We start from the raw sequence: 25,829 nt of genomic DNA, 5'->3' as shown, positions 1-25,829 counted from the left end.
AGCAGTTGAAGTATGTTAAAAATATCGAAGATTGATGTCAGATTTTATTATCATCATAGATCAAAGATCAAGGGCTAAGATTAGTTCAAGTGTCAAAATAAAAATAGAATAGAATAGTTGGTACATTGGTACTATAGATTACCATAAATAGGATAATAACGTTAGGATTTCCAACGGCTCTTTAATTAAGAGCTTTGTATTATAAATAGCTCTAGGAAAATTGTAACAAATAACACAAGATATATATACATCAATACAGAAATGCATTTTATTATAAACCATTCTCTTTCTCTCTTCTCTATTTCCCTCTAAAATCAACAAAGTATTTCTTATTTTTCCTTCTTTTCTTTTTTTTGAAAGAATCTTACTCACATCCATCTGAAAACAAATGTTCAGATCTTGATATTTAAAATGGAAGAGATGGACTTATTTATTATTTGATTAAATATTTTTAACCGAATGACATACTGCATTCTCAAATTTTTCATGTGAATTCACAAATTTCTATGGGACGTAGTGCTTGATCAAAAGCTCTGCTGAATTCCTGCTAATAAAGCTTGCTTTTGTTAGTCTTGCTGATCCATCACTTAATGGGTTGAGACCACTAAACCAGAGGGTAATTCTGTAAATATATATAGCACTCATACCACTCCACAAGTCCACAAAGAATTTTCCCACAATAGTTCTTGCGCATTACAAACCTAATGCATTGTCTCTCTGTGAAGATAGCAAGAAATTAAGATCTGTAACTGTGTGATCCCTGTAAAGACAGTTAGACATAACGATCATTCTAAATAACATTTCGTTCTTCGATAAAATACTTTTTTAGACGGATTAACTTACTCCGTATTAATTTTCTCTCCATTCTATATGACTAACTGTCCGAAGCACATGTACATTTTTCAATTTTTGTATGGTCCACTGGTAAATAGAGGTTCCTTTGTCAAATTTTCACTCATCATCCAGATAAACAGAGAGATTAATTCAAGTAACTTAATTTGAGGACCAACTAAACCAAACATGATGTGGCCCAATTAGAAGATTATGGGCCTTAAAGAGCTACCAAAATTATGAGAAAATTATGTTGGGTCACCTATACAAAGTAATTTAGAAAAATGTTGTACCCAAATCTATTTCATATATAGAAAGAAAATTTGAAGAAATTAAAGCATGCTTTAATTTGTTATGTTAACGCGCATTGTGCGGTGCCCTTTAATTAAACGTAGGCATTTCATGCATACCCCTCGAAAATTCATAATATCATATTTATCATTTTTAAATTTCAAAAACTCACAAATTTACTTATTTTATTGTCTTTACTATTAAAAATAATTTAAAATTTATGAAGTATTTCTCAGTTTTATAATTGTTTAAATTCTGTACTTCTGACGTCTATTTTTCCCAAACAATTTTCATTTTTTTTCACTTTTTTTTTTAAGAAACTGTTCCCAAACAATTCATAAATAAACACATCTTTTGATAATCAACATTCACCAACCACAATCCATTATATACCTCCTCTGTTTTATCAGCACCCCAGATTTTTCTCATTCTTCCATTAATGGATACTGACAAAGAAATTCAATTCCAATTCTATCCCCTTATAACGGTTTACAAGAGTGGCCGCATTGAGCGCCTCTTCCGCCAAACCATCCCCGCCTCAGTTGACCCGGCAACCAGTGTCACCTCGAAGGATGTCGTGATCGACTCTTCCACTGGTCTGTGGGTCCGAGTCTACCTCCCCAAGCTCACAAACCCTTCTGAGAACAAGCTGCCCGTCGTCATTTACTACCATGGCGGAGCATTTATGATTGGATCGGCCGGTGATGACTTGAATCATAACTATCTGAATCGTTTAGTGGCCGATGCAAATATCATAGCTGTCTCGGTGGATTACCGCCTCGCACCAGAGTATCCCCTGCCAATATGTTACGACGACTCAATGATGGCTTTCAAGTGGGTAATATCACATGCCAACGGCAATGGTCCTGAGCCATGGTTGGTTGATCATGCCGATTTTGGCAGTCTGTTCTTGGCAGGTTGTAGTGCCGGTGGCAACATAGCTCACACTGTCGTATTACGCGCCGAATTAGACGGCCTTGAGCCCGGTGTGGTTGTCAAAGGGATGGTGCTTATTCATCCTTATTTTATGGGCAAAGAACGGATCGGGTCTGAAGTGCGGCTTCCTGACAAACAATGGGCAAAAACCGTGGAGGTGTGGCACTATGTGTACCCGGGCACATCCGGGCTGGACGACCCGGTATCAAATCCATTTGTAGATGGTGCACCGAATGTGAAAAATTTGGTGTGTAAGAGGGTCTTGGTGTGTGTGGCGGAGCACGATTTTCTGAGGGATAGAGGAGTTTGGTACAGGAAGAAGTTGAAGCTCAGCAAGTGGAATGGCAAGGCCGAGCTGTTCGAGTCGATCGGAGAAGGTCATGGATTCCATGTTACGAAGCCAGCATGTGAGAAAGCTGTTGAGCTGCAGGAGCGTGTAATTGCTTTCCTAAAGAATTGAAAGGTGGTTTAATTAGCTGTGCATGTATTTTCTATATTTTCCAATTAATTCAGAAATCATTAAACAGTAGCATCTCTAGGAAGAATGATAGATGAGCAATTGAGCAATTACTGTTGTTTTCTCTTAATTTGTGCATGATATATATTAGCATTTTCTTTAACATTTCATGGTGCAATACTTTTTTTTTTTTTTGAATAAAGGCCAGGTATATGTGCTTTGTTTTTTTTTTTGGAGAAGGAACTGATCACATAGATTATTTTAATTACACCTTAGGTGCTCTATCACTATCACTAACTTTTGGTTGGTACCAATTAACTATCACCCAACCACAATTATCATGTGGATATAGTGTGTTAATAAGATATATATTATATAGCTGCCTCTCTTAAATACACAATACAATACTTCTTTTTGTACGAATAAATGTTTCAACATTTTCCTTCCCTTTAAAATACTTTTCCGATTTTTACAACATTTTTAGCATTTTTAATTTTTTTTTTTCCAAATGAACCGAAGGACAAGGATAACAATTAATTGAAGTCTTAATTTATATATATATAGAGAGAGAGAGAGAGAGGGGTTGGCTAAGCTCAAAACGTTTGTTCCTAGTCCACGGAACAAATGATTCGGTTTTTCAATTTTTAAAGTTCAAATAGTCGATCCAAATCGTTAGATGTTCAATCTATCTTAAAATGTGCTTTGAGACCAAATTTTACATTTTTTTGTAATTTTTTACTATTTATTAAGATGGTTTAAAAATCGCTGATTTTATTAAATTTATGCACCATTAAAAAAAGCAATTTTCAAACCATCTTAATAAATAGTAAAAAAAATACAAAAAATATAAATTTGGTCTCCAAACACATTTTAATATAGATTGAAAATCTAACAGTTTGGACTTTAAAAATTGAAAAACCGAATCATTTGTTCCGGGAGCTAGCTAGAAACAAACGTTTTCAGCTTAGCCAACCTCTATATATATATATATATATATATATATATATATATATATATAATAATTACCAATGTTTAAGATAATTTAGAATAATTACATATTTTAATTACGGACTTTGAAATTTCGAGTAATCAACTCAAATTATCCATAAATAATAATACTCAAAGAACAAAATAATATACATCATTTAAATCATGAACAAATACATAGAATATAATAATCCAACTATTAATTCATAAGTTACCAACAGTAACAAGTGCACCGTACATCTACCTTAGTTAAAATTAACATTAACAGATTATTTATATATATGAAAAGAAAAGAAAGTTTTGTGCTCTCTCGAAATGTCACATGAGCACTGACGAGGTCTTTTCCCACATATATTAAATCTCTCTACCTAATCGTTTAAGATGAACTTGAAAGTTGTACCAACGACAATTTGTGTTCAAAGTAGTTACAACTTACAACTACCTAATCGTTTAAAATAAATTTCATTTGGTGTTCTCTCACTATATTGATTTTGATTTGCTACCAATTTCGGTTGCTCCTCTTGCTAGATTTCTGTCGTCTCCCTCTAATTTTTCGTCATTTGGAACTTCTCTTTTGTAACAAGCAATTAAAAATGGTATCTCATGACTCTTATTTCACACTTAATACTGGTGCCAAGATCCCGTCGGTTGCCCTCGGTACATCTCAAGCTGCGCCTGGTTTAGTAGGTGATGCTGTTTTCGCCTCCGTCAAGGTGTTTCTATTTCTTTCTGTTTCTCTCTGTCACACACATACACACCCACGCACGTACTTACACACACACAAGTCAGAACTGCAGTTTATATCTATTGGTCGAGTCGTACTTCCCTTTCGATCAATTTCACATCAATGCTAGTCTGTTAGGAATGGAAGTTTCAGTCTAAGCTTTAAGCCAAGTTTGCAATTGTATATGTGGTATAAAGACCTGTCGACACCCAACATTTGTTTTTCAATGCAATTTTGCATCTCATACTAAAAATAATAATAAACAATGCAAATAAAAAAATTAAAATTATTGAATACTAAAAAAGAAATACTATTTAATAATAGATACTTGCTGAAATAATATAATGAGCAAAGAACTTTAGCCTTGGTAGTCACTACCAAGTTTTCAAAAAAAAAAAAAAACAAAGAACAATTAAAGAACTTCCCAGTTTTGGAGGTAATTGTGATTACTTTATTCAACAATAGATACTTGCTTAGCTTATTAGCAACTGCTAGCATGCTTGAATAATTTGCAAAACCGATGAAGTGCTCAAGTAACTTGTACAAAGCACTTGTTGTTATAAAATAAAGATGAACAAGCATAAACAAAATAGAGAGGAAAAGATGACAATCTCTTTATTCATACATTTCTTATGCATATACAATACAAGATTACAATGCCTCTATTTATAGGCTACAAATTGTAAATGAAAACCAAACAAATAATAAATGAAGAAATGAATTCCAATAGTAGTGGGCATCAATATGCATAGAGTAGTGGGAAAATAAATTGAGGGTTAATATGAGAGTTACAATATGAATGACATCCACACATTTAATATTTATTCATAACACTTGTATTTTTCTAATTTTTCTCTTGGCCCTATTAATTGACATGCAGTGATTAATTAATACAAAGAAAACCTGTTATTAGATTAGAATGTTTTGATCATAAATTTAATTTTCCATTGTTCTCTGTAGGCTGGCTACCGGCATCTTGATTGTGCTAGTATATACGGAAATGAGAAGGAGGTAAACATTTGTGTCAAATTTAAATTTATTATCTTTCTTGTTTGTGTTTCCAGTGAATGAATGTTAACTTCTCAGATAGGTGCTTCTCTGAAGAAACTGTTTGATGAGGGCGTAGTCAAGCGTGAAGATCTGTTCATCACCTCCAAACTATGGTTAGCAAAAAAAAAATCTTAAAAAAAATCTTAAAATTTGTAAGAAATATACATATGATCATGTTGCAGTATGTTGCTTCAAATTTATTTTGATGTATGCAGGAATGATCACCATGCCCCAGAAGATGTGCCTGAGGCACTTGATCAAACACTCTCTGACTTGCAACTTGACTATCTCGATCTTTACCTTGTATGTTTCTAAATTCTTGCTTTTGAAAATCAATAAAAAAAAAATGGTCATGGTATAGCTAGTATGGCACTGCAGTCTTTAAATTAAAATGATATTTATTAATATTACTATTTTGTGTCAAATATCTGTCCTTTTAAAGACCTTTAAGTTAGTTGATGCTTTCAAATGAAGATCCACTACTAGCCATGTCGGATCAAGAAGGGAACTAGAACCAGACCAGAAAACTATGTCGACCCAGATATACCCGTCACGTGGAAGCACACATGAAAATCGAGGATTTTTTTCAAGATGTTTTTCGAATTTGAAATGCAGCCACCAATTGTCCTTTTTAAATTTAATCCATTTGATTGAATACTTTTTAATTCTGACCATGTCAATTTTCATTATTGAAGATCCACGGGCCATTTCGGCTCAAGAAGGGCAGCAGCATGAGCCCTGAAAACTTTGTTAACCCAGATATACCCGCCACATGGAGGGCAATGGAGAAGTTGTATGATTCCGGTAAAGCACGTGCAATCGGTGTGAGCAATTTTTCTTCCAAGAAACTCGAGGATTTGCTATCTGTGGCACGGGTCCCGCCAGCTGTAGACCAGGTTGAGTGCCACCCTTTCTGGCAACAGGAGAAGCTACATGCTCTGTGCCTGTCCAAGGGTGTTCATCTCTCTGTAAGTCTTCCCGTATCCATTATGTCGTATTCTATATATTTAGATCGTGCTACAAAACCCCAGTCTGGAACAATATTTCATATCAAAATTTGTAACAAGTCCTACCTTTTATTTCATTCCTTGAAGAGGTACTAGTAATTTGTGGTGGTCTGTGGTTGTTTGCACTGATATCTTTTATGCAATGCTATCAAAAAGGGCGTGTATATTACTATTATTGCAAAATTGCTTAATTACGTGATCATGGATTAATTATATTTGCACCATTGCCTTATAGAAAATAATGGCGTGTTTCCTTGGCACTTATTTTGTTACTTCATGAAGCTAGTAATATACTTAAATTGGGTTCAGAATTTCTGAGTTTTGAATCTTTCTTATCATTTGATCGATGCTGCTTATTTCTCAATGCTCCTGGTGTTTGAACAGGCATACTCCCCGCTTGGTTCTCCTGGGACAGCATGGATAAAGAACAGTAATATTCTCGGGCACCCAATAATTGCCTCGGTTGCTGAGAAATTAGGAAAAACTCCAGCGCAAGTTGCCCTGCGCTGCGGTATCCAATCAGGCCATAGCGTACTCCCTAAAAGCACAAACGAAGCAAGGATCAAACAAAATTTGGACCTCTTTGGTTGGTCTATTCCCCATGACCTCTTTGCAGAATTTTCCAAAATTGAACAGGCAAGTCAATTGTGATGAATGATGATTGTTATTTATATAATATTCTTCAGAAAATTTATTTATTACTAAAAGAGTGAGGCTATGATGAGTAAATTTATTATGAAGAGTGCGGATTGGTGCATACTATGGATTAATATTGCCGTTTTTAAAGTTTAAACAGTCGATCTGAACCGTTCAACACGATCTCCATATGAAAATCAACTCATCGATCAATATTTACATTTTTTACATTTTTTTTACAATTTTGTTAGATTGGTAGAAAATCACTTGATCTAAAATTTCTAGACCATTCAAAAGTATTAATTTTTTTTCCCGTCTAAAAAATTAGTTAAAAAAATTCAAAAAATGTAAAATTTATTGAAAAAGTACATTTTCATATGGAGATCATGTCGAGCTGAGATAGACTATTTTATTTTTTTGAAGAAAATGCAGATGAAAGAGATCGACTATTTGAACTCCGAAAACAAAGATATTGATCTATAGTACGGACCAATCTGTGGTATGAATAGTACGATAACCTTGATCTTACAAAAAATGAAGCCAACACAAGAGAACTGATACAAAAATATTGTTTTTAATGAATTCCCTATTTTGATAAGCAGGTTAGGTTGCTTAGGGGAGAGATATTTGTTGGTCCCCAAAGTTTCTACAAGACTGTTGAGGATTTCTGGGATGGAGAAATATAAGGAGCTCTTCTCTTATATATCTAACTAATGTCTATAATTAATATTATAAGCTCTTGGTAGATCTAGCAACAAATTTATGAGTATACATGCTCTTGGTTTCATCCCATGAACTCTTTCTTTTCACTTTGGTTTTTGTGTCTGTCCGTTTTTTTCTTTTTCTTTTGCTGTAAAAAATATTTTATATGAGAAGCATTTCAGTGAAATTTTTGTGGTTACTGATTCGCACTTACAAATGAAGTTCTGTTTTCCTAGATGCTGATTTTATTTTGTGATTACTGATTTGCATTTACAAGTGAAATTTTTGTGGTTACTGGATTGACACCGGATTGGATTGATGCTTCTTTGAGCGCCCCCTTCGCTAAAGGGTCTTTCGGCCTAATAAATTATGGGCCTTTTTAACGTCCAATGGACATGCTTGATGCAATTTGACAATGGGTTGGCCCAATTACAAATTATGGGCCTTTTTTAAATTCTATATTTTTATGTTAGTTTGCCCATGCATGCAAATGGTTCATTACCTGATATAAATCAACTTTACTAACAGACAGGGGTTGTTCGGCAACACATGGTGGATTAAATAATAATTAATGCTAAGGAGGGGTTATTTAGTAAACTAAAGGAAGGGGCAAAGGATTAAGATAGCTAAATGAAGAGAGAGAGAGGTGCCTTAAGGAAGGAGCAGGGGATTAAGATCCAGATAAAATGAGGCTAAAGGAGATTATCTTAATCCGAACTGAGGAACCGGTGTTTAGAAAAATTAAGCAGCTAAGGAAGTTAAAGGAGGTTCATTTAGCTTTAAGGAGGCTTAAAGAGATTCTTGCCAAACGGCACCATAAGGTTTGTTGAGATGTCTTTATTGTTGAGTTGTCTTCTATGAAAATTGACATGGTTTTATGAGGAAGGAATTTTCTGGTACCACTGGTAAGACAGGTTAAGCATAGTCAAATTTTAAGGGATACTTATCAAATATAATTTTTCTTCGTGTTAGCTGTCAAGAAAGAAAATTTAAGAAATTTGGTGTATATTCCTTCTACTGAAAACGATTGGAAGGGGAGAATGCCTAAACTTCTCAATTTGGGTGAAGGAGAGAATTTGAGATGACATAATTGCATAATCAGTCAAAGGGATGGTGACATGTGAGAGTCTGTTTTGCATGACTTGTCATGTGTCAGAGTTTATTGTATTCAGTGTATCTTAATATGGCAGTTTAATGATGTCATAATAGCATCAGTTGCATGTACTAGTTTTGGTTATCCCAATGCAAGAGCTTGGTCTACCATTCTATTGTTAAACCACCAAATTTCTTCTTCTTTTTTTATGAATTCATGGAGTGAATAATAAATTGAACAAAAGTTTAATTTGTATTTATTTTCAACAAAAGTTAAAAAAAAATTGATAGTCATAATTGAGTTTAAGAACTATAACAAAATAGACCAGTTTTATTATAATTAATTATCATAGGATTTAAGCATAGTACTATCTTATGTTATGCATTTAAAAAAATGTTGAAGAATAATTTAGTTAGATTTCAATATTTTTAGTAAGCATATTAAATAGTACAAAATTTATGAAAATAGGTTTTGTGTTATTAAAAAATATATTATTCGACAAAATTTTGGTTTTATGGCGTGCATATATGCATCCAATTACTTAACTAATAAAGTTGTTGAAAAAATTAAGCTACTCCATATCTTTTCTTTGTTCTTGCATATGGTTTTGCAATGTCTAAGCATATATAAACTATTGACTTTATCACATTTAGATCCCATAAATATGTTGCATGTATTTTAAATAATAATACACATGTATCAAGCTTGCATTTGTTATGATGCATGATGTTTTCAGATTATATGTTGTTTACTCATGTCTTAGTAATTTAAGACTTTTTTTTATGACACGATAGTAAGCATTGCTATAGATATTTATTAAGGTTTTATATTTACTGAACTTGAACATCGTAGTAATTTTTTCTTTCTTTTTACTTCTTTGATATATAAATAATACACCCCTAGTTAGGGGTGTTCATTGGCTCAAAAATAGAACCGAATCAAAGTTATAATTCGGTTTCAAAAATAGAACCGAATCAAACCGATTTAGTATTGCAACTAAACCAAACGAAGCCAAAGTTTTATTTTAGTTTGTTCGATTCAAATTGAAATATATCATTTTTATTTAAAGCAATTGATTTATAATAAATTGGAGTATATTAAGAAATAAACTGAGGTATTAAGAAATAAATCGCAATATTAAGAAATAAAATGAAGTATTTAAAGTAATTGATTAAGAAATAAACCGGAGCACCAAATTCATACTATATAAAAGTTTGGTTAGTTCGGTTTTCGATTTTAAAAATTTTCAAACGAAGTTATAATTCGAATTTAAAAAACAAACCAAACTGAATCATTAAACTAAAAACCCGAACCATTTAGTCCAAACTAATTCGGTTCGGTTCAAAACCAACTAAACCGGAGCCAATTAGGCCATAGTTTAAACTCGATTCATTTCAGATGAGGAATTCATGTTTTAAATGCACACCGTGATCAACCAAAATGTGAACAGCATTAATATGAGACACGTATAAATGACGTCAACCAACGTGTCAAAACCCGTACACACTTATTAGTAATTTAATTTCACTTGGAGAGAGAGAGACTGAACCTTATCTGCACACTCAAAATCTACTAATTTTTACTGGAGGAATACATTCTTTCTGCTAATAATAATACAGTCTTACCTCAATAAGCTCATTTTTTTTAGAAAATAAATGACTATATTTATTCGGAAAATAGATGAAAACCTGGCTTACCTAGAACAGCCAGCTGGACCGAATAAATGGTTCAAATTTGAGATATCATAGAAAGAATTTAAATTGTTCATTTCAAATTGATAGTAATATTAAAGAGAAATGTTGCCGATATTTTTCAATTTTGATTGCTGAATAACGGTTTAACTGATTTTCTATTATAGTTAAAAGTGTCAAAAGTGTCAGCTATAAAAAAAATAAACTTATATTTGAAGTTTAAATGTTTCAACGTAGTAGATTAAATTGTAGAAATCACAAGTTTAAATCCTTAAGAATTGAAAGTGTTAATGGGCTTTACTTTAAAAAAAATATATGACTTAAAAATAACTCAAAAAAAAAATCTACATGGATCTCATTTAAAAGAAAAAATTGAATATGAAACGTTCATAATTTTAAATTTGCAAAATTCATCACAGATCGTCAGTAAAATGGACGAGAATGATCAGAGGAAAACAAATAAGAGCGGGTGAAATGAATCTTTCTTTTTTTGACTTGAAGATAAAAATAGTTGAAAGTTAAAAATTGTCTAGATTTAGAATTTAAATGTTTATAGATATAATTTTAAAAACTTGCAAGTAGCATTGTGAACAAAGCTATAAATGCTTGAATATTATTGTTGAAAATGAAAGTTAGACATTAAGTATTTAGGGACTCATTCGAGGATTTTGTTTAAGGTACAATTATTATGCTCCAATATTAAAAAAGATTTATTATATTTTTAAAGCCGTTCGGATATGAAATATTAATAACTAACGCCAAAGTAGGTCAACGTTACTAGAAAAAGTAATTCTTTTTTAAATAGCATTTATTGCGTTATAGCGGAACGGTTAAAAAAATAACGCTATGTCCATATAGCACCGCTATAGAGCGCTATAACATGTTATGGTGTCAATATTGCCATAGCTTTTATAATTCAACTATTTAGAACCTAATCTATATAATTAAAAAGAAAATTATCACGCAATCACACCTTGTACTATTTTCATTGAATGGTCTAGTTGAATAAATTAAAAGTTCAATTATTGCAAAAGCTTAGTGCCAGAGCAAAATTAATGATTATTTGTAGCACAAAATTTAGCGACCTGCCAAGTTTAAATAATTATTACGTTGAAAAGATCCTCAGACCTCAAATTTAGGAAAACAAAATTTCTCTCACAACGTGCGTTGCATGTGACAACATGGTGCAAGTTGCACCTCCTTGCACTAGACCAGGATCTAAACACGTGTAATTACTGTCAGAATTAATTAATTAAGCGGTCCATTATTTGTTGATAATTTGATAATTGATAATTTATACCTAGTTGATAGTTGATAATTGATAATTTGATAATTTATTCTTGTATCAATTATCAATTATAGATGTTAATTATTTACAAGCAAATCAATTATGAATCCACGAGTATTTTTGTCTTGTAATGGAACAACTTGAAAAATATTCTTTCAAGTTTAAAATATTATAACATCTACATTTTTAATCAGTTTTTAATATTGTTAGAATTTCTAATATCATGTGGTAGTTTTTAATTCAATTTCAGAGATATAAGATAATTTATTATTTAAAAACTATGCAGTAAAATTTCTTATTAATATTATGTTTATAAACTATTTATAAACTGTTTTTGGATAACTTAATGTTTAAAATTTGATTATATAGATGAGATATAAGTAGGGGTGTAAACGGAGCGGATTTGGAGCGAATAATATCATATCTGTATCTGTCTTTCAATGAGCAGATACGGATAGGGATAACAAACGGATATCAAAATTTAAAACCATATTCGCCTTAAACGGATACAGATACGGAGCGGATAATCTACGGATACGGAACGAATAATTATCGGATAATTGAGTTATGCACTTTAAGATACAAAAGAGTGACTTGTTGTTGTCTTGAAACAATGACTAAAACCAATTTAGCAGGGACTAAAAGCATATTACATTCACGAGCTAAAGTCTTGAATGAAAAAGAATGGAGAGTGAAGAAATTGAGGTAAAAATGAAAGAAAATTGTATTATTGTAGCACCATCACCAACGAAAAAGAGATTAAATTGAAAATCATATCGTATTATCATTTATACCACAACCAAGACTGAAATGAATATGGGATAATATATAACAACTTATATCCGGAGCAGTAAAGTCAAAGCTGGTTGGAATAATTTTTCATCCGAATAATTGCGTATACGGATACGGATATTCACCTTCATGAAATTATCAGTATATGTATCCACCATCTTTTCACCATATGCAAAAATTATCCGTACCCGTATCCGCAATTATCCGTATCCATTTAATTCGGATACGGAGCAGATTATCCGTATCCGTTTACACCCCTAGATATAAGTCTATATATTATAAGAGGAGGGTTTAATTGCCTCTATTTTTTGTGCCTCCACCATGCCTCCATTTTTTAAAAATTTAAATCTTAAAATTCAAAATAAAACTGTTGGATATGAACTACATTATTTTATCTATGCACGTGTTAAAAATTATAGTATTTCAACTTTGTTTTGGTTATCATCTTGAGTTTGTAAAAATGTATACTAATGTGGATAATTTCTAGACATTGATTTTTTTAACTTATTGATTCACGTAAAAGCAAAATTCAAATGTGATAATTTTTATGGACTCATAGAGAAAATAATAGAGTAGAACTAGGGTGCTCTTAAGCTCACCAAAGTTTTGGTGAGCTTAACTCTAAAACTTATGAAATCGATTTCAAATGACGAATCCGAACCGTTGAAACCCGCCTACCTTACGTGTGATGTATCTACATGTGAAATTTTTAAATATTCGAATTAATTTAGTATAAAGTCAAGCGGTCAAAATTAGAAGGTTAATAAATTAATTTTAGTGCATTCATTTTTTGAACGTTTTTGACCGCTTGACTTTATACTAAATTAATTTGAATGTTTAAAAATTTCACATGTAGATGCATCACACGTAAGGTAGGCGGGTTTCAACGGTTCGGATTCGTCATTTGAAATCGATTTGATGAGTTTTAGAGTTAAACTCACCAAAACTTTGGTGAGCTTAAGAGCACCCTAGTTCTACGTACTCAAAATAATATATATCACATCAAACAGTTTTATTTTGACTTTAAGTTTTAAACTTTAAGTTATTTAAGTTTTTAAAAATGAAGGCACGATAGAGGCACAAAAAAGTTGGCATTTGAACCATCTCCATATATGAAAGGGGGCTTATCTAAATTCTAAATTATGTTCAAGCCCAATAAAATTTATGTTTAATTTAGGTGTATAATGTGAACAGTGACATGATTTGGCAACGAGTACTATTGATGTAAATAACATAATGATGAGTGATAATTTAGCATGGAGATATATATGCTTTCTCTGTTTAGTGCTCGGCAATTCCTTTTTTATTTTTTGTATTTACAAATTTGAATTGCACAATTTATTTTTTGGGACTAACCCATCCCATCCCGCCTCTAGCAATTCATTCATTTTTATATTTGAAATTTGTTAAATAGTATTTGCAATTTAAAGTTCGTCTGTTTTCTCAAAATAATTTAAAGTTCGTATGACTTAATTATTCATTTCGTATTCATACATTATCTATTATATATCTGTATATGTTTAAAATGACACAAAGCGGTCCCGTTACAATCTTGCCCGTTAAGCTCATATACTAGTTTAAGAGTAATAGAGAAAAGTAAAGAGTCACAAATAAAACTAAACAACAAAACACTCAAACTTTCTATTATAACTTGGCTGCCTCATGAGAGGTCTTGATACATATTTAAAGTAAAGAAAAAATGAAAGCTCTCCTTGAAATTTGAAATGCTATTAATTGTAAATTTTAGTTGATCAAAGTTGTTTAATTACCGTGCATTCAAAAGTCTATCAAAAATTGTTTAATTATTTAGAAGACCGTTCCATGCCATTTAATCTTTGTGGCTCATATTTCAAGTGGTACATACAACTCCTTAATCGGCTTGGATCTTATGTGGCCATTATTTACGTCCAAATCTGAATCGGATATTTCTTTGATACGCACCGCGTCAAAAAACAAAACGGAACAACCTCTGACGAAAAAATACTACTAAACATGAGAATTTTACAAATCATGCTCAGAACAACATCCACAATCTCACAGAGGTTCTAATTAAATACAAACCATCCGTTTTAAATTTGACACAAATTTTCGTCACTTTTCAAATAAAAATTATTATGATTAATTCAAATAACAATCTAACAAACAAAGTAGTTTGTAGAATATCATATAAAAAAGAAATTTGGGGACCTCAAAGAAAATGTTGCCGAATATAACATCAGAACAGAGTTGCAACAACAATCACTCTGATGTAACTATTTAATTAATTAATTAGTAGTGGAATCCGATCCACCCAATTCCAATCGGACGGCTCTTGCCATTTTGCAATCATGGAAATGGACTCCTAAAAGAGGTTTATTATGCATTACACAGACATGAAAGCATGTATAAATTAAAAGGTGGATAAGGATGCAAACTCATTTAGTAGCAGAATTTTTTATCAGATAATTGTTTTTCATTTTTAACATTAATCTTCTTTTAATAAAAATATCCGTAAACATCACAAAATTCAAAGTTTATTTTACAAGAGAGTTGTTATACAACATGCATATAGAGAAAGAGATAGGAGTAGGTTGGATGGCATTGGACCTACTTTTAGGTTCAATTAGATCTAAAATTGTACGATTAGCATTAAGATATGTGCGCACAGAAATTGATATAGATACATACGGATTTTAATAGGAGTGCACGAATCTTGATGTAATTGGATGGTACTAGACCCATCGAACCAAAGTAAATCCGATAGATTGGTACGTGCGCGCTCAATTATTGAACTGAATCAGATCTGAGATCGATTGTGAATAAAAATAATAATACCGTGTAAAAGGAGTATTAATTAATTGAGTAAGGCTACTTTGCACCATTCAGATATTTAATTTTCTATCTATCTAAAAAATAGTAAATTTTTTTCAAAAAATGTAAAATTTGGTCTCCAAACACATATTAATATGAAGAACAAGATGAACGGTTTGGATCGACCATTAAAATTTTGAAAACTCAAATATTGAACCGTAGCACCAGCCTTACTCTAATTAATTAATCAAAGTGACACCTCATTGCGAATAAAAAAATAATACCGTGTAAAATGAGCATTACTCAGTGAATTTTTTTATCTATAGAAATTAATAAAATAAGATATACGGAAATAGAAAAAGCATTTAATTTGCAATATTTTTAGAAAGATCGGGATCAATGGTTCCGATCCAAAGTTTTTTAAATCTGGATCATTGGTCTCCATTCAAAGTTTTAATATATTTTTTATTCATTCTCCATAACTTTGATGGGAAAAAAATATTAAAAAATATGAATCGGGATCAATAATCTCAATCCAAAAACTTTGGATCGGTACCGTTGATCTCAATATTTCTAAAAATCTTACAAATCAAATACTCTTTCTGTTTTCGTACATGCTATATTATTAATTTCTAAAAAAAAAAAATCTCCATTTTTGTTTGAAATTAACATAATTTTTTGTTTAGTAAATGTAAATGAGTTGTTTTTTACTGTAGAGTTGAATGATGAGCCATTGGAGCAATATATTCCTAGCCTACATCCTTTAAGGTCTGGTGACCCGTGATAATTCTTCTTGGATTCAAGAAATAGTTGGAGAAGATGATGGTTTGGTGGTACCATGGTGTGAGCAACTAAAGGTGTTATGCCATCCTTAATTCTATTGGAGGGTTTCTGACACATTGTGGCTGGAACTCGACACTTGAAGCAGTATATACTGGTATACCAATGTTGACATTCCCAATTTGTTCCGACCAAGATGTCGATAGCCGGCTTATAGTGGAGAAATGGAAGGTGGGTGTGAGCTTAAAGGGCAAAAGGGGAAATGATGAAATTGTTCCAAAAGAGGAGATTGCAAAGGTTGTCAAGGAATTCATGGATATGAATGGAGATAATAAGAGTAAGGAGTTGAGAAAAAAGGCACTGAATTTGAAAGCAGTAGCACATAATGCCATACAAGTAGGAGGCTCTTCTTATAGTTTTTTGAAAAATAGTGGTATTACCACCGATTTCATAGAAATCAAGCATACCTGATATGGTACATAAAATAGGTACCAAAATCAAATATGAAAAGTCATATATCAAGTCACCATCAACAAACAAAAAAACATACAAGTAGAGATAGTACCACATCAAAAGCTAAAATTGAAACAAAATGAAAACTAAGCAAAATAAAAGTCTCAAAAAAGCACTCATATCCTAGGAGACTAGTAATCCAATAAATCCTCATCTGACATCACGTCTCCAGACATATGATCTGGGGAGTTCCCGGCTCCAAGAGCTTGGGTGAACTCCTCTTCCTCTCCCAATATCTGTTCTGGAAGGTCCTTAACATCACATAGAAGCATTACACTTAATTTTAAGTATGAATTGTCAGAGCTAGACTTACACCAAAAAGTAGCTAAAGAGATTATCTTAAACCCTAATGATTTAGCAGAAATGAGAGTAGTATTATCATTAAAAATAACTCTATTTCTTTCTAACCATACATTCCATAAGATAGCTCCCTTAATAATTCTACGAGGAGTCTATCGTTTAAGGGGATAGAAGCATCAAGTACCCATAAATCATCTAAAGAATTATATGTAAAGGGGAATGAATTATATGTTGCAATCCAATCCCATATTAAGCGTACATATGAACAATTTATAAATAAATGATCAGTACTCTCATGTTGGTCACAAAATGTACAAGTAAGATCTCCTGGCCAATCTTTTTTTGCCAAGTTAACCTTAGTGAGAATTTTATCACTTCGGACGAGCCAAAGAAAGATTTTGATTTTTAGAGGAATGTGAGATTTCCAAATGGTATCATAATCAATACCTCGAAATAGCAGTTATTCCTTGGTTCGGAATAGCTGCTAACCCAACATTTCATAGGAATAGTGGAATAGCAGCTAACCCGAGCTATTCCTTTGTTGAGAATAACGTTTTGTTTTTTTCATCCAAACGTGCTGTGTTGAGAATAGCTCGCCAAAAATAGTAGTTATTCCAGAGTTAGCGCTATTCCTGTGTCAATGTCTAAATTTCGCTTTATACTTTTAAATCTTGACAGCGAGGGCTAATTTCTTTTCTTTAATTTCGGCCCATTGTAATTCAAACTTATTTTATTTATAAAATTCCATTCTAAGTCTCGGGCCAGCAATTTGAGATTTTATGCAATTTCTCTTTCTTTTCTTTTTCCTTTGTATTAATTTAACATTTTATGCAAATTTAGTCCTTTAAGGAAATTTTACAAAGTTTCAAAGAATCATTTGTATTATTTTCTGGTATTATTGAAATTTCTAATTTGATGTAGCAATTTCTAATCTAGTTTCAGAGATGTGGGAGAATTTCTTATTTAAAAACTATGCAGTAAAATTTCTTATTAAGAAACTGCTTATAAACTCTATATTGGTCAAATAATTAGCTCAAATTATTTCTCATTTTTAATTTATTGTTGACATTGCTTAATAGAAATTATAAAACTGATTTCATAAAAGTGAGCGATAAAAATGTTAGAAATCTTAATTTCTAAAAAATAATTAATAGTTATTTTTAAACTCTTTTGAGTTGATGAGATGTAGATCTTATGCAAATCAGTCCCAAGTTCTGATCAAGAAAATTCTGCAAATTTACAAAACCCTTCAGATTTCATTAGACTTTTGCTAAACCCGGAACGGGTAGAACCCGTTTTGCCCGGCCCGTACCCGTTACCCGTGGTACCCGTACCCGTTGCCCGGGTACAAACGGGTAGACGGGTAGACGGGTACGGGTAATAAACGGACCGGAGAACGTGATTTAAAAAATAACCCGTTGTACCCGTACCCGTCTACCCGCCAACCCGTACCCGCCTACCCGTACCCCTATACCCGCCTACCCGTACCCGTTACCCGTACCCTTTACCCGGTTGCCCGTACCCGTTACCCGTACCCGGTTGCCCGTACCCGTTACCCGTACCCGTTACCCGTACCCGCCAACTTTACCCGTACCCACTTTTGAAATTCAAATTTTGAATTGTACCGCCGGTTCAAGAGGGGCCCGGTCCGGGTCAAATCAAACCCGGCCGGACCCACCCGGGTCACGTCGGTTTTTTTTTTTTTTTTTCAAATTTTATTCCCTCTCCAATTTTTTCTTTAAATACACCCCTCTAATCCTCTTCCTCTCCACATTCTAACTCAAATTCTCAAATTCTCAATCCCTCAAACTCAATCTCAAATTCTCATTTTTCATTATTCTCAATTTTTAAATTTATTTTTAAAAAAATATATGGTTGTAATTTAATTCATTTTACCAATACGCAAACGGAATTAGAGGTTCGCTAAACCCGTTACGGAATTACGAAGGTATCAAAATTACAAAGTTCGGCACCTCCCGCAAGATTTTTCCGCGAAATTTAAAGGTTAGATTTATTTTATGTTAGATTAATTTATTTTTGTAGAGTAATTTAAAATTTGATATTAGATTTATTGTTGTAGATAAATGTATAATTTAAATTGAATGTTAGATTTAGTTTATGATAGATTTGTTAGATTTATTTAATTTATGTTAGATTTGTTAGATTTATTGAATGTTACAATTATTTAATTTATGTTAGATTTGTTAGATGTGATTATGTGAACTTGTGAAATAATTAGATTTATTTTGAATATGTTAGATTTTATTTTTGAAATTCGGATTTATTTTTAATAGGTTAAAAAAATATGTTAGATTCATTTTTGTTAGATTCATTTATTTTTGTAGAGTAATTTAAAATTTGATATTAGATTTATTGTTGTAGATAAATGTATAATTTAAATTGAATGTTAGATTTAGTTTATGATAGATTTGTTAGATTTATTTAATTTATGTTAGATTTGTTAGATTTATTGAATGTTACATTTATTTAATTTATGTTAGATTTGTTAGATGTGATTATGTGAACTTGTGAAATAATTAGATTTATTTTGAATATGTTAGATTTTATTTTTGAAATTCGGATTTATTTTTAATAGGTTAAAAAAATATGTTAGATTCATTTTTGTGAATATGTGAAATATTTTGAATATGTTAGATTTATTTTTGAAAATGATAAATTTATTTTGAATAAGTTATATTTATTTCGAATATGATAGATTTATTATGTGAACTTGTGAAATAATTAGATTTATTTTGAATATGTTAGATTTATTTTTGAATAGGTTAGATTTTATCTTTGTTTTTTCAAATTCTTTTTTTTTTCTGTTTTTCCTATTTTTTCTGTTTTTTTCCAGATTTTTTTAATTTTATTTTTTTCTGTTTTTTTTAAATAAAGTTGTATTTGAAATTCATTATATAATTAGGTTAGATATATTTGTTGAATATGTTAAGTAATTGTATTTATTTTTGAATATGTTAGATTTATTTTTGAATAGGTTAGATTTTATCTTTGTTTTTTCAAATTCTTTTTTTTTTCTGTTTTTCCTATTTTTTCTGTTTTTTTCCAGATTTTTTTTATTTTATTTTTTTCTGTTTTTTTTAAAATAAAGTTGTATTTGAAATTCATTATATAATTAGGTTAGATATATTTGTTGAATATGTTAATTAATTGTATTTATTTTTGAATATGTTAGATTTAGTTTTGAATAGGTTAGATTTTATCTTTGTTTTTTCAAATTCTTTTTTTTTTCTGTTTTTCCTATTTTTTCTGTTTTTTTCCAGATTTTTTTAATTTTATTTTTTTCTGTTTTTTTTTAAATAAAGTTGTATTTGAAATTCATTATATAATTAGGTTAGATATATTTGTTGAATATGTTAAGTAATTGTATTTATTTTTGAATATGTTAGATTTATTTTTGAATAGGTTAGATTTTATCTTTGTTTTTTCAAATTCTTTTTTTTTCTGTTTTTCCTATTTTTTCTGTTTTTTTCCAGATTTTTTTAATTTTATTTTTTTCTGTTTTTTTTAAAATAAAGTTGTATTTGAAATTCATTATATAATTAGGTTAGATATATTTGTTGAATATGTTAAGTAATTGTATTTATTTTTGAATATGTTAGATTTATTTTTGAATAGGTTAGATTTTATCTTTGTTTTTTCAAATTCTTTTTTTTTCTGTTTTTCCTATTTTTTTCTGTTTTTTTCCAGATTTTTTTAATTTTATTTTTTTCTGTTTTTTTTTAAATAAAGTTGTATTTGAAATTCATTATATAACTAGGTTAGATTTATTTGTTGAATATGGTAAGTAATTGTATTTATTTTTTAATATGTTAGATTTATTTTTCAATAGATTAGATTTTAATCATTTTATTTTTGTTTTTTCAAATTCTTTTTTTCTTCTTCTGTTTTTTCCGGATTTTTTAAGATTTATTTTTTTCTGTTTTTTTTTTAAAGAAGTTGTATTTGAAATTCATTATATAACTAGGTTAGATTTATTTGTTGAATATGGTAAGTAATTTTTTTTTTAATAGTTCCACTTTCAGGAGCACTAGCAGTAGTGGATTGTTAGCAGATTTTCAATCAGATAGCGAACCGCACGCATCCACAAACGAGTTAGTGAGCTATTTGAATATGCGCAACGAAAATGAAAACGTTGACATCATGACGTGGTGGAAGAGGAATCAAAGGTCTTATCCAACACTGGCGATGATGGCCCGCGACGTCTTTGCCGTACCCGTGTCAACCGTCCCTTCAGAAAGTTGTTTTAGTTCGGCGAACAGGATCCTCTCCGACAAACGCAGTAAATTGGGTCCACATGTTTTTGAAAGACTTGTGTGCTTGAAAGATTGGATTAATGCTGACGAGCGCAACCAACATCAAGCTCAAGAATCATCTTCTGCAGCTGATACTGAAGAAAGCGTTACCGAGCCGCAGCCTCAACCTAATTCAGATTCAGACGGTGCGGAAGAAAACGAACAATGATATATGAATCCAAACTACTAGATAGGTAGTGTCGGTATAATTTTCTAACCTCTTTTAATATTTATGGTTATTTTAAAAATTATAATTTCTAAACATTTCAATTAGTTTTTAAATTATTCATTTTAAAGAACAATTACTAACAAAAAAAAAGTTAGAACTCCGCCTATGTTATTTTACATAGCCGGTCCCAAGCCCGGAATAAAGGAGGAGGGTAACTTTTATTTTTTAATCTATTGTTTTCAAATTATTCATAATTATTTTTAATGTAATAAATTAATTTAAGATATTATTATTTATAATTTATTGTTTTAATTATAATGAGAATTTGAAAATAAAATAAAATGACTTGCTTAAAGAAATAAATAAATAGATTTGTACTTAGCCGTATAAATATACAAATTTTCGTACGAATAATTTTTATATATAAGGTACAAATTTTATTCATTTATAAATTATAAAGACGCGACTTGATAATTTCATGTATATATATACTCTATTTGATATCGAACTATTCATATTATAAAAATCGAATTATAAACACGTAATAATATTTATACGACACTGTAAAAAAACAGAAAAAAAATATTAAACAAAACAGGAAAAAAAAACAGAAACAAAGACAGAAAAAATAAAAAAACGGAAATACAAAACTGAAAAAAAAAACTGAAAAAAAAAACTGAAAAAAAACAGAAAGAAAAACAGAAAAAAAAACAGAAAAAAAAACGGAAAGAAAAACAGAAAAAAAAACAAGGAAAAAACAGAAAAAAAAAAAAAAAAAAAATGGGCGGACCGGACCCGTACCCGGATACCCGGACCCGTACCCGCGGTACCCGTACCCGTCAACCCGCAACGGGTACGGGTAATAAACGGACCGGATATACATTTTTGGAAATTTACCCGTCTACCCGTTACGGGTTTTACCCGTACCCGACCTACCCCTTTACCCGTCCTACCCGTTACCCGTAACGGGCAACCCGGAACGGGTCACGGGTTACCCGTTAGCAAATGTCTAGATTTCATCAACTTTTACAAAAAAGATCCTCAAGGAAAAGCACTGGTCACAATCATGAATTAATTAATTAATTTCGACAATTTAAATTTATCATTTAAAATTAATACGATGTATAACATGGCCGACAAATTTTAAAACTATTTTGTTTTATATGAAGTATAGATTTTACTAACAATTCAATGTACTAACAATTAAAGCATGTGCGTTAGCGCACTTTGAATCTGATGTCAAATTGGAACAAGGTCAAACTTCAAATGTCCGATCTTGTACCTAATTCCGTTAATTCTGCATTCATTATTATACCAGTTCATGCTGCCTTTTGAAGTAAACACTTTTACTTTTTCAAAAAAAAAAATCAAAATTTATTTTTTAAGTCAAATTTTGTAAATTTAGCTACAGAGGAAGAGGTTTTCCAATTAGCAATGGACCAAATTCCGTCCACCTTAATCGACACCGTTCGATTTGATTACGATTCGTGTGAATATTGATCACACGAATATTGATGTAATGTGAACGCATTAGATAGCATTGTACATAATTTAGTTCGGTCCCCATCGGATCCCTTTGCTTCAAATATTACGCCGTTACTCGCGGGTCCACTTACAGTCTGCTTTCTCTGAGGTACAGGAATATTTGAGTCTAGATTTTGACCGTTCGATTAGAATCCGAGCTAATCGGGCAAGAGGTAGAATTTACGGGGATACTTTAATACTCGTGCAAAAGCAGATTGGACGGTCTAAATTCAATCTCAAAATTTCGGTTACCCCAGGTGGTATGAATCCCCATTTAAAGTCCCCACTCTCTGAGGTAACAGAATAATTGAGTTCAGATATGACCCGTGGATGAATGTACTTGATGGCTTTAATATTTGTGCTGACCTGATCGTATGGTTTGGATCTAATCACAAAATTTCTGTTACCTGAGATTAAATGAATCCCAATTACAACCGACATCTCTCCTCTAAACCTTTATTTCATTCGTTCTCTTTCTCTCTCTCGCCATTTTTGTTTCGTTCGCGTGTCTCAGTCGCAGGAACCGAGGAGCTTTTAAAGGTCAGTGCTTTCTACTCCAATTTCTCTCTTCATCAGATCAGATCCATCTCCTCTCCTCATCCGACCCGACCCTTGTTCTTTTTTTTGTTTTCATTTCTTCGAAGATTTACTCAGATCTAGAACTTTTTTTTTGCTCAATCACAAGATCTAATCCATTTTTGTTCCAGATCTGACGTATGATGGGATCTTTTCCCAGATCCAGCTCATGGATCTGTCTCTTTTTCATGCTCCTATGCACTGCCCATGGATTCTACCTCCCCGGTAGTTACCCGCACAAGTACTCCGTTGGTGATGTTCTCTCTGTGAAGGTCAATTCTCTCACATCAATCGATACAGAGATTCCATTCAGTTACTACAGCCTTCCCTTTTGCAAACCTTCAGAAGGGGTGAAGGATGCCGCAGAGAACATTGGAGAGTTGCTAATGGGAGATCGGATCGAGAATTCACCTTACCGGTTCAAGATGCACACTAACGAATCCGATATTCTTCTCTGCAGATCTGACCCGTTAACACCTGAGACATTCAACCTGTTAAAGAAGAGAATTGATGATATGTATCAGGTGAATTTAATTCTGGATAATTTACCTGCTATCCGTTATACCAAAAAAGATGACTACTTTTTGAGATGGACCGGGTACCCGGTTGGAATCCGGGTTGGAGGTGAGTACTACATCTTTAACCATTTGAAATTCACTGTTTTGGTGCATAAATATGAGGATCCGAATGTAGCACGTGTAATGGGTACGGGTGATGCAGCGGATGTTATACCCTCTGTAGAGAAATCTGGGTCGGGTACACCCGGTTGGATGGTTGTCGGGTTTGAGGTTATACCATGTAGTTTCAAACACGACTCTGAATCGATCAAATCTTTGAAAATGTACGATAAATACCCAGCTAAGATTCAATGTGACCCGTCGACTGTGTCCATGAGCATCAAAGAGAACCAACCCATGGTTTTCACTTATGAAGTGTCGTTCATGGAAAGCGACATTAAATGGCCATCACGATGGGATGCATATCTTAAAATGGAAGGTGCAAAGGTGCATTGGTTCTCTATTCTCAATTCACTAATGGTGATTGCCTTTCTAGCGGGTATAGTGTTTGTGATTTTACTGAGGACAGTAAGGAGAGATCTGACCCGGTATGAGGAGCTTGACAAAGAGGCGCAAGCGCAAATGAACGAGGAGTTATCGGGTTGGAAATTGGTCGTTAGTGACGTGTTTCGCGCACCCGCTAACCCGATGCTTCTCTGTGTGATGGTAGGAGACGGTGTTCAAATTCTCGGCATGGCGTTGGTTACTATACTTTTTGCTGCATTAGGGTTTATGTCACCGGCCTCAAGAGGTGCACTCATTACTGGTATGTTGTTCTTTTATCTGGTACTTGGTATTGCTGCTGGTTACGTCGGTGTTCGCATTTGGAAAACAATTAAATGTGGGGACCACTCCGGTTGGGTTTCCGTGTCGTGGCGTGTGGCATGCTTCTTCCCCGGTATTGCCTTTTTAATCCTCACCACTCTTAACTTCCTCCTTTGGGGCAGTGACAGTACCGGTGCCATCCCTTTCTCACTCTTTGTCGTTTTAATCCTCCTCTGGTTCTGCATTTCGGTACCATTAACCCTAATCGGTGGTTTCCTCGGTGCTAAGGCCCCACATATCGAATTCCCGGTACGTACCAATCAAATACCACGTGAGATACCACCACAAAAGTACCCATCCTGGCTGTTGGTTTTGGGTGCCGGTACACTTCCCTTTGGTACACTTTTCATCGAACTATTCTTCATCATGTCGAGTATTTGGATGGGTCGGGTTTACTACGTGTTCGGTTTCCTCTTTATTGTGTTGATGCTGTTAGTGATTGTTTGTGCCGAGGTTTCGCTTGTTCTAACTTACATGCATTTGTGCGTGGAGGATTGGAAATGGTGGTGGAAATCATTTTTCTCATCCGGATCGGTTGCAATTTACATATTTCTCTACTCGATCAACTACTTAGTGTTTGATTTGAAAAGTCTTAGTGGGCCCGTCTCAGCAACTTTATATATCGGGTACTCTCTCTTCATGGTTGTAGCGATTATGCTCGCTACTGGTACAGTCGGGTTTATCTCTTCCTTCTGGTTTATTCATTACCTTTTCTCCTCTGTTAAGTTGGATTAATTGGTTAAAAGAGATGGAGAGAGACAGACAGAGGTTTTTTTTTTGTAATGGAATTAAATTAGGGTTTCAGATTTTCTTCTTCCCTAGTTATACGAAACTAAAAAAAGGTGGTTGAATAATTTTACTGTGTTATGAGCAATTAGGTGTCAAGGGGTTGGATCCTCTTTTCTTTGTTTTTTTTTAGTCCTTTTGTTTTTCTATATTTGGTTTGTTCGTTGTATGGTGTAATACGGTTTATGTTCTATTACAATTGATGATATAA

At 32.4% G+C, this 25,829-nt stretch overlaps 2 protein-coding genes and 1 pseudogene across 3 annotated transcripts; all 3 read left to right on the top strand.

Annotated features, from left to right (window-relative positions):
* Positions 1-1,493: 1,493 nt before the first annotated feature.
* Positions 1,494-2,703, top strand: LOC144545161 (tuliposide A-converting enzyme 1, chloroplastic pseudogene; annotated as a pseudogene).
* A 1,296-nt stretch (positions 2,704-3,999) lies between these two features.
* Positions 4,000-7,808, top strand: LOC144545126 (NADPH-dependent aldo-keto reductase, chloroplastic-like). 2 transcript variants are annotated; one of them, XM_078293707.1, is made up of 7 exons: positions 4,000-4,215; positions 5,187-5,237; positions 5,313-5,389; positions 5,492-5,579; positions 5,972-6,244; positions 6,668-6,919; positions 7,522-7,808. In XM_078293707.1, exons 1-7 carry the CDS (start codon positions 4,096-4,098, stop codon positions 7,603-7,605), a joined length of 945 nt encoding a protein of 314 aa, XP_078149833.1. In that variant the 5' UTR covers positions 4,000-4,095; the 3' UTR covers positions 7,606-7,808. The 2 variants fall into 2 exon arrangements, with proteins under 2 accessions (XP_078149833.1, XP_078149832.1); XM_078293706.1 differs by lacking the exon at positions 7,522-7,808 and having other exon boundaries at positions 6,710-6,943.
* A 15,482-nt stretch (positions 7,809-23,290) lies between these two features.
* On the top strand, positions 23,291-25,829 carry LOC144545352 (Endomembrane protein 70 protein family). Its single transcript, XM_078293946.1, has 2 exons — positions 23,291-23,414; positions 23,582-25,829. The coding sequence occupies exon 2, from the start codon at positions 23,591-23,593 to the stop codon at positions 25,565-25,567; it is 1,977 nt and encodes a 658-aa protein (XP_078150072.1). The 5' UTR covers positions 23,291-23,414; positions 23,582-23,590; the 3' UTR covers positions 25,568-25,829.

The sequence above is a fragment of the Carex rostrata genome, chromosome 27, assembly GCF_964058835.1.
Source record: "Carex rostrata chromosome 27, lpCarRost1.2, whole genome shotgun sequence".
In the NCBI taxonomy this organism is placed as follows: Eukaryota; Viridiplantae; Streptophyta; class Magnoliopsida; order Poales; family Cyperaceae; genus Carex; species Carex rostrata.
This window is presented reverse-complemented; position numbering and strand designations above follow the sequence as displayed.

Coding starts and splice junctions, on each gene's coding strand:
- LOC144545126 (XM_078293707.1), top strand. CDS start 4,096: ATGGTATCTCATGACTCTTATTTCACACTTAATACTGGTGCCAAGATC. Junction 4,216..5,186: donor CTGTTTTCGCCTCCGTCAAG/GTGTTTCTATTT, acceptor TGTTCTCTGTAG/GCTGGCTACCGGCATCTTGA. Junction 6,245..6,667: donor CCAAGGGTGTTCATCTCTCT/GTAAGTCTTCCC, acceptor GTGTTTGAACAG/GCATACTCCCCGCTTGGTTC.
- LOC144545352 (XM_078293946.1), top strand. CDS start 23,591: ATGATGGGATCTTTTCCCAGATCCAGCTCATGGATCTGTCTCTTTTTC.